The sequence below is a fragment of the Euleptes europaea genome, chromosome 17, assembly GCF_029931775.1.
Source record: "Euleptes europaea isolate rEulEur1 chromosome 17, rEulEur1.hap1, whole genome shotgun sequence".
Classification (NCBI taxonomy): Eukaryota; Metazoa; Chordata; class Lepidosauria; order Squamata; family Sphaerodactylidae; genus Euleptes; species Euleptes europaea.
In genome coordinates, this window is record NC_079328.1 from 12,342,905 (window position 1) to 12,359,935 (window position 17,031).

A 17,031-nucleotide genomic window follows, 5' to 3' on the forward strand; every position below is an offset into this window, starting at 1 on the left:
TTCCATAAAACTTATAAAACAATTCCAAACCCCCTAAACCATTCACCTGTCTCATTGTTCCTAACATGTGATTCCAAAACTCCTGCTTAGGCAAGCTGCTGTGTTGTTTTTTTAACCAAAACTGAGAACATCTTGTATGTGAGCAAAAACATGAGGCCGGTAAATTTGTGTTCTTTAATCCAAAGCTTTTTCAGATTACAAGACCTTAGTATTTCCAAAGAGAAAGAAAAATGAAACAGACTCCTGACTTTTAAAAAAAGATCACTTAAATAACAACCAACATTAAATATATCCCATATGAGGCATTTTTAATAGATTTTTATTAACATGCTTTCTCTTTATTCTTTGGAGAACATTTTTACATCTGGGCAATTACATCTGATTTACATCTGATAGGACATGATAGGACACTGTTGCACTGAGCGTTGCTCCCTTTTAACTTGTTTATTAAGGCATAATTCTGAAAGTTGAATGGACCAGCCTGCTGTAGAGGTGAAGTGTGATATCTGCCAGTAAGTAAAACAATGAAGGGCCCACAGATACATCATTTTTGGACTGTCTGATATCATAGCCAGGAATATTAATATGATGTTTTTCACTGGAAAATGTGCCTGGCAGATGTATACTCAGATTAACTAAATAATATTATTAGAAATATCTCATGATTTGTTTTGTACAAAAGTCCTCAATAGCTTTGGGATTTAAAAAAATTCTCTTTTATGAACTTCTTACTGCATTCTCAGTAATTCTACAAAATATCTAATTCATTTTTGTAGTAGCTGAATCAGAGTCATTTCAACAACAGTCACTCGTTCAAGACTTGTTCTTCCAGCCTAGCCAAAAAGCTTTTCTTCCTAATGGAAGATGTTCGTTGCCAGAAATCAAATCGAATCTTCCACGGTAAAAGCTTAGGTTCAAGAATTCTCTCTCCCCGCCATGGAAACATTTGCTTTGAACTAAAGAAAGAACATTCAATGCAAATATGGGTGGTTGGACAGATGGATGGGCAGGAGGCCATAAAACAAGAGGTATACATAGTTTTGGAGAGGCCATGGGTGTAATGTGGATGGCTTAACCATAGGGAGTTCTTTATCCTAGCTGTAACCTGCTTACAGGAGGAAAGCTACACTTCAGTTCTAATATGAAAGAAGCACAAGCAGGTCTACTGGGAGTAAATCCCAGCAAATGAATAAGAGTGTCTCCCAGGTAAGTGTGCATAGGATCGTGGCCCTGGTCTCTTTTGTCTATCAGAGATGGGCTGTGGAGCAGGGGGTACCCATACATTTCCAACTGTAGGAGTGAGAAAACAGCAAGCGAGAAGGGGGCTAGTCACACACACATTCTCCTCCTTGATAAAGCAGTCCCTGAGACAAACTTTGGAAGAGGGAACAAAGTTGTTTTTTTTTTTAAGAAATGAGAACGGAACTAGGTGAGATGCTGGAGATCCATGAATGGCTATCTTAATTACTTTAATTTTATTTAAAATTGGTCACAGAATGGTGGATTTGAATCAGCACTGCAGACTTGGAGCAGGGGGTGGTTTAACCCCCCCTCCACCCCATTTCTTGGAAAGAAATCTCTCCCACACACTCACCAGCTGTTGTAGCTGGAAGTGTGCGGGTTGGCGCCGGAAGGAGCTGCCGCCGCTCTGCCTCTGCAGGCTGCTGGAAGGTGGGCTGAAATCCTGGCTGGTGCTGGAAGGAAGGCAGAGGAGGTCGCGGGAGCGGAGAGGGAGAGAGGGAAAGGTGCGGTGTCTGGGGGATGGAAAGGTGCCACTGCTACTGTTGCAGGCGGGGCCAGGCGGTGGCTTCTACCCAGCGGGTAGTCGACCCAAGCACTGAAATGCACCGACAAACACCCGCAGATACTGTAAGACTTCAGTTTAAATCATAACAAAGCAGGGCTTGGAAAACTTGGGGAAGTTTCGGAAGGAGGTGGGTTGATCCCGCGGGAGGGAGAGGAGAATGTGTGTTCACTAGGAGTTTCCCAATCTGGAGCTGGCAACCCTAGTCATTCTTCCACCCACCCCCTTAAAAAAGAGACAAACACACACAGCAAACAGGAGTCATGCCTGCCCTTAAGGAACTGGCTAATGGCCATCAGGTGCAGGCAAGGGTCTCCTTGAAAAGATGCCCAAGAGCTAGGGATGCCCCCCTCCAGGTGGGACCTGGGGATCCCCCAAAATAGCAGCTCATCTCCAGACTACAGAGATCAGTTCCCCTGGAGAAAATGGGTGCTTTGGAGGGTGGACTAAATGGCATTGTGCCCCACTGAGGTCCCTGTCCTCCCCAGGCTCCATCCCCAAATCTCCAGGAGTTTCCCAATTTGGAACTGGCAACCCTACCCCCATCCTCCATCGTTGGCCAGGGGGGGCCTGGCAACCCTACATCAACACACCCTCTTGCTGCATCATTGCACATTCCTCAAGCGTCAGGAGACTGCTGCACTGGAGAGAGGCTTGCTTGCACTCGGTAGTATGCCATGTCCTAGAGGAAGAGCAGAGCTATTCTTAGCTGTAGTTTACAAGGCCCTCTTAACACAGTTGCAGCCATAAGGCTTGGACGGAGGCAGCTCCAGCGCTCAGCATTTGCCATGGTCAAAGCCCTGAGTGTGCTCTTCTGCAGCAAGAAGCATTTGCCACTCTGACTCTGCCCACTCTGCCCACTCTGCCCACAGGGTTACATCTGTTGTCTTTAGCAATGAACAGCAAACAGGGAGGACTTTGTCAGCGAGGGTAAAAACAGTAGGAATCCTAGCAGGCAGAGCAGCAACCACCTCTCTGTCCCTTCAAGGTGACTGTAAAAACAGCCCACGGAGCACAATACACACAAATGAATGAACACTAGGGGAGAGGCCGTGGCTCAGTGGCAGAGCATCTGCTTGGCGTGCAGAAGGTCCTAGGTTCAACCCCCGGCGTCTCCAGTTAAAGGGACTAGGCAAGTAGGTGATGGGAAAGACCTCAGCCTGAGACCCTGGAGAGCCGCTGCCGGTCTGAGCAGACAATACTGACTTTGATGGACCAGTGGTCTGATTCAGTATAAGGCAGCTTCATGCTGAATCGGACCACCATTCCATCAAGGTCAGTGTAGTCTAATTGTAGGCAATGTAGGCAACCACACTAGTCTTCCTAGCCCTGCTCTGTTAAAATACATAGTGGGGTGAAACCTTCTGGTCCTGATTAAGTGCTCAAATGAATCACATCAAACTTACTGATACATTTCAGTCCTAGAGTCAACCTTTGAAGATCGTTGACTGGATTTGTTAGCCTTTGGCGCCATCATGTGTTGCTTTATACCTATTACAACCTATTTGAAGCCTGCCCAGCCTTCCCAAGACAGGCTGATTCCATAGGGTACAGAGCCCTAAGGAATCAGCCTGTCTTGGGAAGGCTGGGCAGGCTTCAAATAGGTTGTATTAGGTATTCATTGATCCTCGAGGAGGCCCCTACAGACCACATTCTGAAGATGATATTCACTGGGGGCATGCCCCAGCATGCTTCTGAAAGAAGCTGCATTGCATTTAGGCTTGTGGAGAAGAGTAGCTCAAACCCCAAGAGGCAAAAACCAATCATCTGGATAAGTGAGGCTGGAATTAGACATTATGGGTGCTGCAGAAAAGAGCAAGAGTCCAGTAGCACCTTAAAGGCTAACGAGATTTTTGGCAGCTTTCGTGAGCCACAGCTCACTTTTTCAGATACAGCTAGAATGTGAAGAGTTGGTTTTTATATGCCGACTTTCTCTACCACTTAAGGAAGAATCAAACCGGCTTACAATCCCTTCCCCACAACAGACACCCTGTGAGGTAGGTGGGGCTGAGCGAGCTATGACTAGCCCAAGGTCACCCAGCTGGTTTCATGTGGAGGAGTGGGGAAACCAACTCGTTTGTCCAGATTAGAGTCTGCCACTCATGTGGAGGAGTGGGGAATCAAACCCTGTTCTCCAGATCAGAGTCCACCGCTCCAAACCACTACTAGTAAGCATGGAGAAATTAGCATTGGTGATGAGACAGGGATCCCAGGTCTCTATTCAGTCCAGGGGAATGCATTGTCTTAAGCTTCATTATTAGTTCTAATTATGGGTGCTGTAAGACTGCTGCTGAAAACTGCAGCACCGTGTCTCCTCTTCTCCTCACCCAGTAACTTGAAGTAACTGCCCTTGCAGTTTGCTGAGAAATGGCAATGCACAAGGCGAAACGAACCCTACTGTACTCATTGATCAGGATTTTACAAGGATATATTTCCCAGTTCTTTCAGAGAACATTAATTGGGAAAGGGGGCATCTGATGCTGCAGGACTTCTGAAGCTGTGGGTGTGACCCTTGACCCACTCGGACCCTCAAACACAGCATAACACACTTCTGGAGGAGAGGGCTATCCATGGCTATGAGTCAATGGAAACTAGTCACGATTCTCTCCAGGATCAGAGGAGCATGCCTATTATATTAGTTGCTGTGGAACACAGGCAGGATGGTGCTGCTGCAGCTGTCTTGTCTGGGGGCTTCCTAGAGGCACCTGGTTGGGCCACCGCGTGAACAGACTGCCGGCCCTGATAGGCCTGGGTCTGATCCAGCAGGACCTTTTTATGTTCTTAACAAGGTATACTTGAATTGTGATATTGTGTACAACCTGCTGTAACAGCAAGAAATTGGGCACACCCTGGTTTGGACCCATTCTACAGATTAGGACTAACCCAGATATCACTAAATTGTGAGTTTGAAGGAACTTGAAGGCTGGCTTATTAACTCCGTGACACTGGGACCTGCCTTGAGAAAAGATACTACCCTCCTGGTGCTTTGGAACAAGGTGATGAAGTTAATGCAAAACATAAGCAGGGTATATATTCTTCTTCAAGCCCCAATGAATGAGTTGTACTGAGATTATTGTCGAAGGCTTTCATGGTCAGAGTTCATTGGTTCTTGTAGGTTATCCGGGCTGTGTAACCGTGGTCTTGGTATTTTCTTTCCTGACGTTTCGCCAGCAGCTGTGGCAGGCATCTTCAGAGGAGTAACATTGAAGGACAGTGTCCTTCAGTGTTACTCCTCTGAAGATGCCTGCCACAGCTGCTGGCGAAACGTCAGGAAAGAAAATACCAAGACCACGGTTACACAGCCCGGATAACCTACAAGAACCAATGTACTGAGATTGTTGCCAAGGGGGCTTACGAAACCACTGGATCCTCAGCAGAAGGTATGCATGGAAAAACAAGCAAAGGAAAGGCAGGCAGAGCAAACGACTGAGAGGGCCCCTGGGGAGGGGTGCGCTGCCTTCTCTCTTTGGGCTGCTTTATCCAAGAAAGCCCCCAGCAACCAGCATGTGGCAGAACAGGCAAGGCCCCTGGGCCTTCGTTTTATGCCCATGATGGATTTCCCTAGGTGTCCAAAGCAGTAGAGGGGTTGAAGTTTAGATGCACACTGGAATTAATACATTATTTGAAAATAAAATCCACTTCTAGAGCACCTAGGGTTGCCAACCTCCAGGTATTAGCTGGAGATCTCCCGCTATTACAACTGATCGCCAGCCAACAGAGATCAGTTCACCTGGAGAAAATGGCCGTTTTAGCCATTGGACTCTATGGCATTGAAGTCCCTTCCCTCCCCAAACCCCACCCTCCTCAGGCTCTACCCCAAAAAACCTCCTGCCAGTTGCAAAGAGGGACCTGGCAACCCTAAGAGCATCCCAAGTCTAGCACTTTGCGTTTTGAGGTGAGACTAGGGTTGTCAGTGTGGTGTAGTGGTTAAGAGCGGCGGACTGTAATCTGGAGAACTGGGTTCGATTCCCCACTCTTCCACATGAAGCCCGCTGGGTGACCCGGGGCTAGTGACAGTGCGCTACAAATTTTCTCAACCCCACCTACCTCACAAGGTGCCTGTTGTGGGGAGGGGAAGGCCATTGTAAGCCTGTTTGATTCTCCTTAAAAAGTAGAGAAAGTCAGCTTATAAAAACTAGCTGTTCTTGTCAACCTCCATGCGGCACCTGGAGATCTCCTGATATTACAGTTGATCTCGTCTTATCGAGATCAGTTCCCCGGGAGAAAATGGCAGCTTTGGAGGGTGGACTGTACGGCATTATAACCTGCTGAAGTCCTTCCCCTCCTCAAACCCCGCCTTCCCCAGGATCCACCCCAAAAATCTCCAGGTATTTCCCAATCCAGAGATGGAAACCATAGGTGGGACACAACAAAGCCAAATAAAAGGAGAAATTCTATCCCTTTGACTGAGTCAATTTAAAAAGGCATTCAGTGTAAGGCAGGGGTGGGTTGAAGGTAGATCACAATCTACTGGTAGATCCTCTGCTGAATCAGGGTAGAGGATATAGATGCTTTCTCCCTGCCTGTTTTGGTTGCAAGCAGAAAGAGCCAGTGAGTGGGTGGCTAGAATGGATTGTGCTGATTAAGACAGGCCTCATCACCACACCCACTCCCTTCTGAAGGCCATTCTGGGGCCCTCAAAAAATAAAGACCTTCCTGTCTTTTATAAGATGTTTCCTAGTATTATAGCTAATGAGTTGAGGGCCAGCGTGGCATAGTGGTTAAGAGCGGCAGACTCTAATCTAGAGAACCGGGTTTGATTTCCTACTCCTCCACATGCAGCCTGCTGGGTGACTTTGGGCCAGTCACAGTTCTCTTAGAGCTCTCTCAGCTTCACCTACCTCATAAAGAGCCTGTTGTGAGGAGCGGAAAGAAACGTGATCATAACCCGCTTTGAGACGCCTTAAGGTAGAGAAAGCCCTGACCTGGATGGCCCAGGCTAGCCTGATCTCGTCAGATCTCAGAAGCTAAGCAGGGTCAGCCCTGGTTAGTATTTGGATGGGGGACCACCAAGGAAGTCCAGGGTTGCTATACAGAGGAAGGCACTGGCAAACCACCTCTGTTAGTCTCTTGCCTTGAAAACCCCATAAGGGGTCGCCATAAGTCGGCTGCGACTTGACGGCACTTTACACACACACACACACAAGGTAGAGAAAAGTGGGGTGTAAAAGCCTACTCTTCATCATCATCATCCAGAGAGTAAGTCAGAAGAAATAACATTCAGTGTGGAGGAATTTTACATTATTTCTTCTACTTAGCGCTCTCTGGTTAACTACATTAAATCTGTTTTAAATGTATGCCATCAAAATCAGTCTGATGTTTGAGCTGTTTTGTTGCATTGTGGTCTTCAATCATCTGCATTGTGAACTGAAGCAGCAAAAGAAGCAGAAGAAGAAGAGCTTGTTTTTATACCCCGCTTCTCTCTCCCTTTAAGGAGTCACAAAGAAGTTTACAATCGCCTTTCCTTCTTCTCCCCACAACAGACACCTTGTGAGGTAGGTGGGGCTAAGAGAGTTCTGAGAGAACTGTGGCCAGCCCAAGGTCACCCAGCTGGCTTCATGTGTAAGAGTGGGGAAACCAACCCAGTTCACCAGATTAGAGTCCACTGATCTTAACCACCACACCATGCTGGCTGTCTACCAGGACTTTGCCCAGGTTTAACCCCCACCCTTTCCCCACCTATGCCATCATTTCTTGAAGACACACCACTGATGCTGGTCTATCATCACTGCTAGGAGAGTGGAAAGGCACGGTAGCGTAAAGGAAGCCCTAAGACTCAGTGGCAGAGTACACTTGGAATGCTAAAACCCAAGGATTCAGTTAAAGCTTTTCAGGTAGCAGGTGCTGGGAAAAGACCAAATTTCTCTGCCGATGACCATGGAGAGCTGCCGTCAGTCAGTGTAGATGATACTGAGCAAGATAGACCAATAGTCTGACTAGATATAAGGCTAGATATAAGGCTAGAGAACGGGGTTTGATTCCCCACTCTTCCACATGAGTGGCGGAGGATAATCTGGTGAACTGGATTTGTTTCCCCACTCCTACACATGAAGCCAGCTGGGTGACCTTGGGCTAGTCAGTTCTATTAAGAGCTCTCTCTCAGCCCCACCTACCTCACAGGGTGTCTGTTGTGGGGAGGGGAAGGGAAGGTTATTGTAAGCTGGTTTGAGTCTCCCTTAAGTGGCAGAGAAAGTCGGCATATAAAAACCAACTCTTCTTCTTGCATCAAGACACAATTCTACCTGCCTCTTCTGAGTAGAAACAGGTTAGCGCCTCTGGAAGAAAGGTGAAACCCATGTGCAAAATAGCCTTGTCTGGATGACATAGGAGGCATGGAGAGTCAGCCCTAAGGGCACAACACAGCTATTGTGACACACTGAGGTTATGGCAATCAGAAACTCAGTTTTCAATGACAACAAACAGTGGTTGCAGGCTGCCATAGGTTCAAATGAACACCGACTGAGAAAGAACTCACTGAAGATTCCAACTCTGGAGGAACTCTAACCTCCAGAGAATAAAGCCTCATCAAACTTTTTAAAAAACTGTTTAATAATTGGCTGGGAAAACAGCAAAGAACCAGTAACAAAAGGACAGAATGTAGACATAGCCACCAGGTGCACATACAATGAGGAAATCACCAGACCCTGATTGCATAAGGACAACAGATATTCCAGCACTGAATGAACGGTGCACAGCCCAAAGGGGTGAAGATAAAGCATAAATGCAGACACTTGGAGGATGAAGATCTTACTGTTTTCTGAGGTTTAGAGAACAGCTGGAACAGATTCTCCATTGAGTGAGATTCAGCTTGGCAAGTTCTGGGTGAAGAATGAATCCTCCTGTCTTGAGACAGCAGGTCTCTGAACTGAGGAAGGTGTAGGAAGTTTCTTTTGCCCCGATGAAGAATGGAGAGAAACAATATCTGGCATGCTCAATATGGTATTAACAAGCAGCAAGTTTGGTGCAATCCTTCATAATCTTGGTGATAACCCTGAATGAGTGGAAGCAGGGAAACATACAGAAGGCCTTCCTCTAAGACATTATGAATGTGTCTCCCTTCTCAGTTGCAGTATGCTGCACACTTCCTGTTGGTCCGTGAAGCAAACAAGTCTATGTTTAGAGACCACTCACTGAACACTGAGGCTACTCAGCTGAGGAAACAGGCCTTCAAGTTTTGACACTTGGGAATGCAGTTGGCTGTGACGTCTAATATTGTGCCATAAGTCGCAGGCGAGGAAGCTTAGAGGCTTGTTGACATAATACGTTGACACAACATCGTCCTTTGAGATCTGGACAGATTTGTTGCTTAGGAGCATATAGTAGACAATGATGGATCTGTAGCTCACCAGTAGTTCCAAAATGTTGACAGGAAACATGGCTTCCCAAGGAATCCACAGTTGACGGAGTGACCTTGACAGTTAGCATTCTAACCCCACAGTGCGGTGACCTGTCAGAAATGACCAGGGAGGAACCGGCTCTCTTGTGAGCTGCTGTGGAGATGTCCACCTCTGCAGGGGTGCCCAGCCCAACAGGATGGTGTTGGAGAGCAGGTTTGAACATGCAGTTGAAACAGAGTTGGAAGAGGCACATGTGGTCTTGCCAGAGGTGTTACCACCGCAGCAGACACCATGAGACCAGGACGGCATCAAACCAGAAGAGCAAGCTGATCAAAAAGAAGAGTGAGGCAGATGCCAGCATGAGTTCTATCCCGGGGTACAAAGGCACAGCCATCTCTGGAGTCAAGAACAGACCCTATGAAGTTGGTACCATTAATTAGTGAGAGGTGGGATTCTGCACGGACCTTAAGTCCTACGTTGTATAGGAGATGGAGAAGGGTTCAGACAGGATGGAGAGTTGTTTATGATCAGTAAATGTAGGGGTAATTATGCCTAGCCAATGGAGATAGGCTGCAGCAGTTGTCATGCATTTGGTGAAGACATGCAGTGCTGTTAAGAGGCAAAATGGCAGTACTCTGTGCTTTGCCATAGGAATTTCCAGTGCTAGGGATGAATGGCATGTGGAAATATCCATCTTTTAGGCTGAGTGATGCAAATCAGGCATGCTTGGAAAGCAGGAACAGGATGGTGACAAGATACACCATTCTGAATTTCTTGAAGCAAATAAACTGATTTACCCCTCCAAGATGCAACACCTGGCACAGTCTGTCATGCCTCTTGAGTATGAGGAAGTAGTGGGAGTAGAATCCTCTCTCCCCCTGAGGCCGGAACAGGCTCAATCATACCCTTTAAAGAAGATAATTTTCTGTTGGGATGATGGCAAAGGTGGTGGGTGAAATGGCATTGAATTCTACGGCACAGCTGATGCAAATAATAGTGAGCTACCATGAGCCTTGTGGGATGTGTTCCTCTGCTGATAGGTGGTGCTACACCACAGCCTGATCTGGGAGGCACGAGGAACATGGTCAGAGAGCACATTTTGAATGGAGTGCTGAAAGAGACCGGGACTTAAAGAAGGTCTTTCACGATGAAGAGAGCAGCAAGATGACTGGCATCTGAAGGAGGAATGTAGTTGCGACCCCAACATGGGTGGTACCAAGAGTGCTGCTTTTGAGGGCACAGGCCCATGGAAAAGCCCATCAGATGGGATGTAGATCACAGCTGCTGGACCCATTGTTCAGTATCATCTGTTTGAGAATGAAACAGGTCCTCCCCTTGGAATGGCAGGTTCTATAAGTGTGCTCTGCCCTCAGGAGCTAAGGAGAAGGAAATCATAGAATTATAGAGTTGTAAAGGACCACCAGGGTAATCTAGTCCAACCCCCTGCACAATGCAGGAAATTCACAACTGTCTCCCCCCACACACACCCCAGTGACCCTTACTCCATGCCCAGAAGATGGCAAAAAAAAAAAATCATCCAGGATCCCTGGCAAATCTGGCCTGGAGGAAAATTGCTTCCTGACTCCAAAGTGGCGATCAGCATTACCTTGGGCATTTAAGAAAGGGCCACGAGAGCCAAACACTGATGAAACCCTTCCTGCAACCAAGTGTAGTGGTGTAAGACAATAGCACTTGCCAGTGGCTTTGCTCTGCAGTCTGTTGAATGACAAACTGTGCTGAGTTGTTGCTTGGTTAAAGGCAGCACTTCACCCTTAAGTGCAAATAGTCAGTTGACGTTCATCTTGAGGAAAACGGGCTAACGGTGCACAGTGGTTTTCCCCAGCACCATTAATAGTGAAGCACGCATGCAATATATTGGGCTATTTTTAGGGAGCCAGCTGTAGAGAGGGAAAACTTATGACCCATGTTGTCAAGGATGCAACCTTCCCTATCTATAGAGCAATAAAGCTTCTGCCAGTTTTTAAATAGAGCTGCCTCAACTACAATGGAATTAAAAGCCAGATGTGTGAAAAGGGCAACAATAGTTGGATTTTATACATGCCCTTGAGATGTCTATCTGGGGATGGTGGAGAAGAGGGCTTTAACCAAGCATCCTGTCACGTCCCAGCCGGGTCCAGGGGACACCCATGACTCCTCTGACGAAAAGTCAGCCGGCAGCCCGGGCTTCTATCCACAGCCAGCAGCCGAGATGGTACAGAAAGAAGCAGCCCCTGAGGGACCAGACCCAAACCCGCAACCAGCGCAGCAACCCCTCAGCCCTCCAGCTCTGAGCCAACTGCGGGAAGCCAGCCGCCTGTCTGTTCACCCCCCTTGTCACCAGAGCCTCAGGAACAGTGGAGGAGACAAACACTTACAGGACAGGAGGCGAAGTGGCCGCCTAGCAGCTCAGCACTGACAGCAGGGACGACGAGTGCTTGCAGGAGTAGGTCTGAGGCGGCTGGCAGGTGCACAGCGTTACAGGCTGCCTGAGTGACATCCTGCTTATAATTAGCTGGAAAGGGCGTAGCTGTGCGGAAGCAACATGTCTCTCTACCCCTGACCCTGCTGAGTTTACAGAGAACTGTCTGCCCTGACTGGACCTCGGATTGAGCCCTTGGACTTGGTTTTCGGAGTACCTTTGGACTTGCCCCTGTGAGGTTTGAAACTGTGCGGTGTGGGTGTGCTGGGGGACCACGGCACAGCCATAGTAACTTGCAAGACAGCTTGTAGCATAGGCAGTGCCATCAGGTGCCATGGGATTATGAATCCAATAGGTGGAAGATGGGATCCTCAACAAATGGGGCAGGTTGGTGGATATCAAGTCTGAAGGAACTGCTTGGAATACACCTTCAGGCCTCCTGAAGAGGAGGCATGCTTCAAGTCCACAACCATAGAGGATGGTAAGGAGTCCAACACTCTGTCTGAGCCTTCCAAGCCAGATGGGCCATCCTCAGAGCTGAAGAGAGAAGTCATGTTGGAACTTGGAAGTGTAGGTTGTTGGAAGCTGGTCCCGGGATGGGTGTTGCCTGATACTGTGCTCTCAAGGCCGAAGGGATAAGCCTAGTATTTCAGTCCTGATCGGATGTAGCCTGGAGAGATCGTTGTCCCTGCAGAGAGGCTCAGTCACCTTGAGGTTGTCATGAGCACCTCAAAAAGGTGAAGGACACGTGGAATCCCAATCCTGAGGTTGATCAGAGGCTGGTGGGCATGAAACAGTTGCCAAAGACGTTGATGAAGGACAATGGAAGGATGAATGTCTATCCAAAGTGTGGTGGTAGGATGCTGATGGTCATGAGTGGAATACCCAGAGAAACTATCCACATATTGAGTCTGCCCGAAGCACTGGGGACATAAAGCACAAGTGAAAAGGCATTTTGGAACCTCTTCAGTGCAGGCCAGCAGGCACTAACTGATCAAGGTCAGTCCAGACTGTAGGAAGCCCTGTAGGCACCGGGTCAGCAAAGGAGCCGTAGTCAAGGCCGACTTCTTGTGGTCCCTATCCTTTTCCTTCCTTATGGGGTCCACCAAAGAAAAGAGAGGCTTGGATTCAGAAGGGTGCTTCAAGGTGGCCCAGTCGCCCCCTACAGAAGGGAAGGAAGCCAATTGCAGGTTGGGGGGCTGTAGATGTCCAGGGTTCGATGTCGAGTGGAGGACTGTAGATATCCAGGATTCCATGTTGAGTGGGGACTGTAGATGTCCAGGGCTCCATGTTGAGTGGGGGACTGTAGCTGCCCAGGGCTCCATGTCAAGGGGGGACTGTAGATGTCCAGGGTTCCATGTTGAGTTGGGGACTGTAGATGTTCAGGGCTCCATATCGAGGGGCGACTGTAGCTGCCCAGGGTTCCATGTCGAGTGGGGACTGTAGATTCCCAGAGTTCCATCAATGTTGTGAGACAATGTTCAACGAGAAGAAAGTGGAGAAGGGGCAAATAGTTCCAACTAGCCTGTTTGGTAAATTTCAAGCAGCATGGGCAAGAATCAACTCAGTGCTGTTTGCTCAAAATAGGCATTTGGCATGACTGTCGTTAGCAGGCAATTTCCCCCCCCCCCCACACAGGAGATGGCAAGTTTGAAAGTAGTCCTATGCATTATAAACTGGGGGGGCGGGTAGGAAGAAAGCATGAGGAGAAACCCTCTGGCAACCTCTCCTCCCAAAAAAGGCAGCAAAAAAAATGAGGGGAAATGGCATACCTCACAGATGTCAAGAGGGGTTTTCCATGTTTCTACTGTGGCAGTCAAAGGACTGAGCAGGAAACGTGGCTCTGCCTCTTCTGAGCATGTATGTCGCTATTGGGTGCTTGGGATGGGCACAGCCAGCTCCATGGTGGGTTTTGTCCCCCCACCCCCACTTAGCTCTATACATTTCTCCAGCTGCTGGCATGCTCAAGTTCCCATCAGTGTGATATACAAAGACCACGAAGAAGAAAAGACCATGATATTCATTGGATGAGGCAGAATTAAGTTGTAATTCGTAAGAATATTTACAAGAGGCCGTAGAATGCTTGGGATGAAAGAACTTTTATGGTATCAACACAGAGGATGGAAGCTGCTCAATTCTTCATGGCAATCTTCATGGCAAAATGAAATATTCTATCATATAAACCATTTTCACTGACTGAGTTCTAGTTCATCATTTTTAATACTTTACACAAATGTGCCTCTCAGGTAACTTTATGTTGGAACATAGGGAAAACACTCCTGACAAGCAATTCTGCCAGTTCTTGGAGAAAGGCACTGATGCATTATTCTGTTGTATTCATAGGCGTATTTAGGCTATGCTTGATTTGCAATGCTTTGTCACGGCTAGGGCTGCAATCCTAAACATGCTTATTAGGGATTAAGCCCCACTGAATTTAATGGAATTTACTTGTGTACACATGCTTAGGATTGCACTGTAAAGGTACCACATATTTAGTAACACATGTGGAAAGACTTCCTATGCCAAGTTATTCCAGTGTCAACCCTTCAATTTCCACTGGCTCAGAATGGAGTAACTACATAGGATTCCACTGTTATTCCAGAGGCCAGTGTAGAATGCATGGTTAAGAAAGCTGATTGCAAGCCCAGAAATCAGACTGCTTATCTCAGCCATAAATCTATCTAGCCTTAGGTAAGCGACTCTTTTCATAGACCAGCCCCGTGGGTACTACAGTGCCCAACAAAAGCCTCTAGTTTTAAAAGCATGACAGAAATTGCAAGAACAGAGATAAATATCATCACAAAGCCGTTAAGGCGTCTATCTGCCCAACTTGTTCTTGGCAATTGAGGGAATCTATGACTTCCACAGCAGCTGCACAGTTAATGCCTAAGGAGTTGTCAGATGTCCAAGCAAAGGATGTTCAGAGAGAAAACAAATGTAACAAATTTAAAACAAAAGTCGTGGACATTTATTCCTCAATTCTGTGTGAAGAGATAGGGACCAAGTACTGCAGCGGAAAGAGCTGGAATCCAGCATTGCTCCAGTTATTACACACTGAAGCCATTGGGGAAAAGTGTAGAGGGGAAAAAACAAGAGGCTACACGCTAGTTTAACGAGTAAAATTCAAACTACATTTTCACTAGTTCTCAAATGAAGGCTGTTCAAAGATACACACATACACACAAAATGAACATTTCCCAGTGTTTAGTGCAACTATCTTTCAAAGCTACATTTTGTGGTAGTTTGTGCTGTTGTTTTGGGTAAATATTACTCTTATACCTATTGTTGTAAAGTTACATAAGGTGGTCTTTACCTATAGTACACAGGCATTCATTCCCATACAAAGCCGATGTCTGTGAAATGTTGATCCATCAGCAAGCTGTTTATCTGGGTTAAGTCTGGTTCTGGCCTATGAACATCCACATTTCCTGTATGCTAGCTGAACACAGAACTTGACGTTTTCACAACCCTACTTGAAATGTATTTGGCCTATATTCAGAGGAATCCTCTTTTGCAAGCAAGCCTGGAAGAGCCACGGTTCTCAAAAGCCACTAACCAAATGCAAGAAGTAGGGGAGAAGCCCCTAGACCCCGGGCCCCTGGGTGGGGGAGAGGGGGAATCAAAAGCCTATTCACACCATTATATGTAATGACTGTAGTAATCAGTTTATTACACAGATTAATTATTCTTGAACGTACAAGCTCCAAGGGAGCAGTTGGGTCTTTAAATATACACAAGTCTGTCAAATGAATTTTTACCCTTACATCCAGAAAGACCTAAGCAGTTAAAAACTTAAGAAAATAAGAGCTATTAGCTATGTTAACTGAAAAAAAACACATACAAACCAAAATTATGAAGGGGCGGGAGGGTCGAGGGGCGGGGAATAGAGTCAAAACAAAAAAAAAATCAACATCACTTAATGCACTAATAGCTCCAATGCTTTTCAACGCTGACCAGTTAAACTCAGACCTTCGACACAGGATGTGGGTACAGTTTGATCTTGTTGGTCATACATTTACCTAAGTAGGTCCTTCGGAATAAAATATAGAAACAGCGTCAAGTTCTTCACATCAGTTTTCATTGCAGTTATGAGTTTAAAAGGATTCCAATTTCCTTTTTTAAAATAAGAAGTCTTCTTTCAAGTCACAGGAAGTCCCCAAGAAGCACACGAAATTTCCATTCCCTCCCTCCCCAGCCACCTTTTGTTTTCTTACCCAATTGAAATCTCTTAGGAATGCTTTTACGCTCACAACTAGATTTTGACTGAAGAACTGGCTTTTCACACACATTTCTTTGCTAGGAGTCAATGTTGGTATGGAATACAGTATTTCGTTGTTCCAAGTATGTACAACACGCAGCACTGCTGGATCAGGTAAACATGTGCACAGGGGAAGATGAGGCGTGGGCTCATAGAAAGCAGTCAAATGGAAATCAAAAGGACTTTCTCTTTCAGAGTTCCCCTATCTTTATTTGTAGAGGTTATCCAATAATTTCTTTAATTACATCGCATACTTCTGAGTCCATTCTCGAGCTATTCTGTTGTACCTGTGTACATAAAGACAGACAATTAATGAAGTGCAAATTTACCAAGCAGTCCCCGTTCCTAAGTGTAAATCTCATGACGGGAAACCTTCTCATCTCCAAGTTAGGCTCCCTCTGTTAGAGAGAACACCACTCTGGACCAAAAACAAAAATAAACACTTCTCTGTAACACTGCTACAATGTATGAACTCTAGCAGATGACCAATTGCTTTTATCGTCACACACAGCAAGCAATCTCCACTGTAGAACATTTCACGCAGCAAAACACTTGCTCCTTGACTTTGCACTTGTAAGACAGCACAAAATCAAGAGGGGATTATTCAAACTCTCGTGTTTAACCCGGGACGGTCACCTGGACCGTGGTCTGTTGTGGAGAGATCAAAAATCACAGAACGCCACTTTCACACATTTCGTTATGCTCAAGACTCACCCTGTGCAGAGGATGCTAAATGCTGCACGTTTCAGCTGCCTAAAACAGAGATCCCAACCTTTTTGCACCTGCAGGCACGCACCTTTGGAATTCTGAAACAATGTGACGGGTGCAGCTCCAAAATGGCTACTGCAGGAGGTGCAGCCAGCTGCAAAACAGGTGCCACAGCTTATCTCCAGTCACATGGTGAAGATCCTTGTGCTGTGGCAGCACCTGCTGCTGCTGAAGCAATTTTTTTTTAAAAAAAAATCTGCACAGCCAATCAAATCTCCAATGGCCAATCAGAAACCTTGCTAGGCAACAGACCCACCTGGCCCTGCCCATTTTCTAAAAACACTTGGCAGATGCCAGAAGAAATGCTGGTGGGTGTCATGGCACCCAGGGGCACCAAACTGGGGGCCCTTGAGCTAAAGCGATGCTAATAAGCAGTCTCTCTAATTTCATTTAGGAAATCCTTAAAAATGGATTAAAGAACTTTTTGCTTCACTATCTGCAACCG

General features: G+C 46.6%; 1 protein-coding gene across 1 annotated transcript in view; it reads right to left on the minus strand.

Annotated features, from left to right (window-relative positions):
- Positions 1 to 15,786: 15,786 nt before the first annotated feature.
- UBE2D2 (ubiquitin conjugating enzyme E2 D2) overlaps positions 15,787 to 17,031 on the minus strand; it is a 30,728-nt gene continuing 29,483 nt past the window's right edge. Inside the window, exon 7 of the mRNA XM_056862245.1 lies at positions 15,787 to 16,105. Within this exon, the coding sequence (XP_056718223.1) occupies positions 16,060 to 16,105 (46 nt within the window). The 3' untranslated portion in view covers positions 15,787 to 16,059. The remainder of the gene's footprint in view (positions 16,106 to 17,031) is intronic.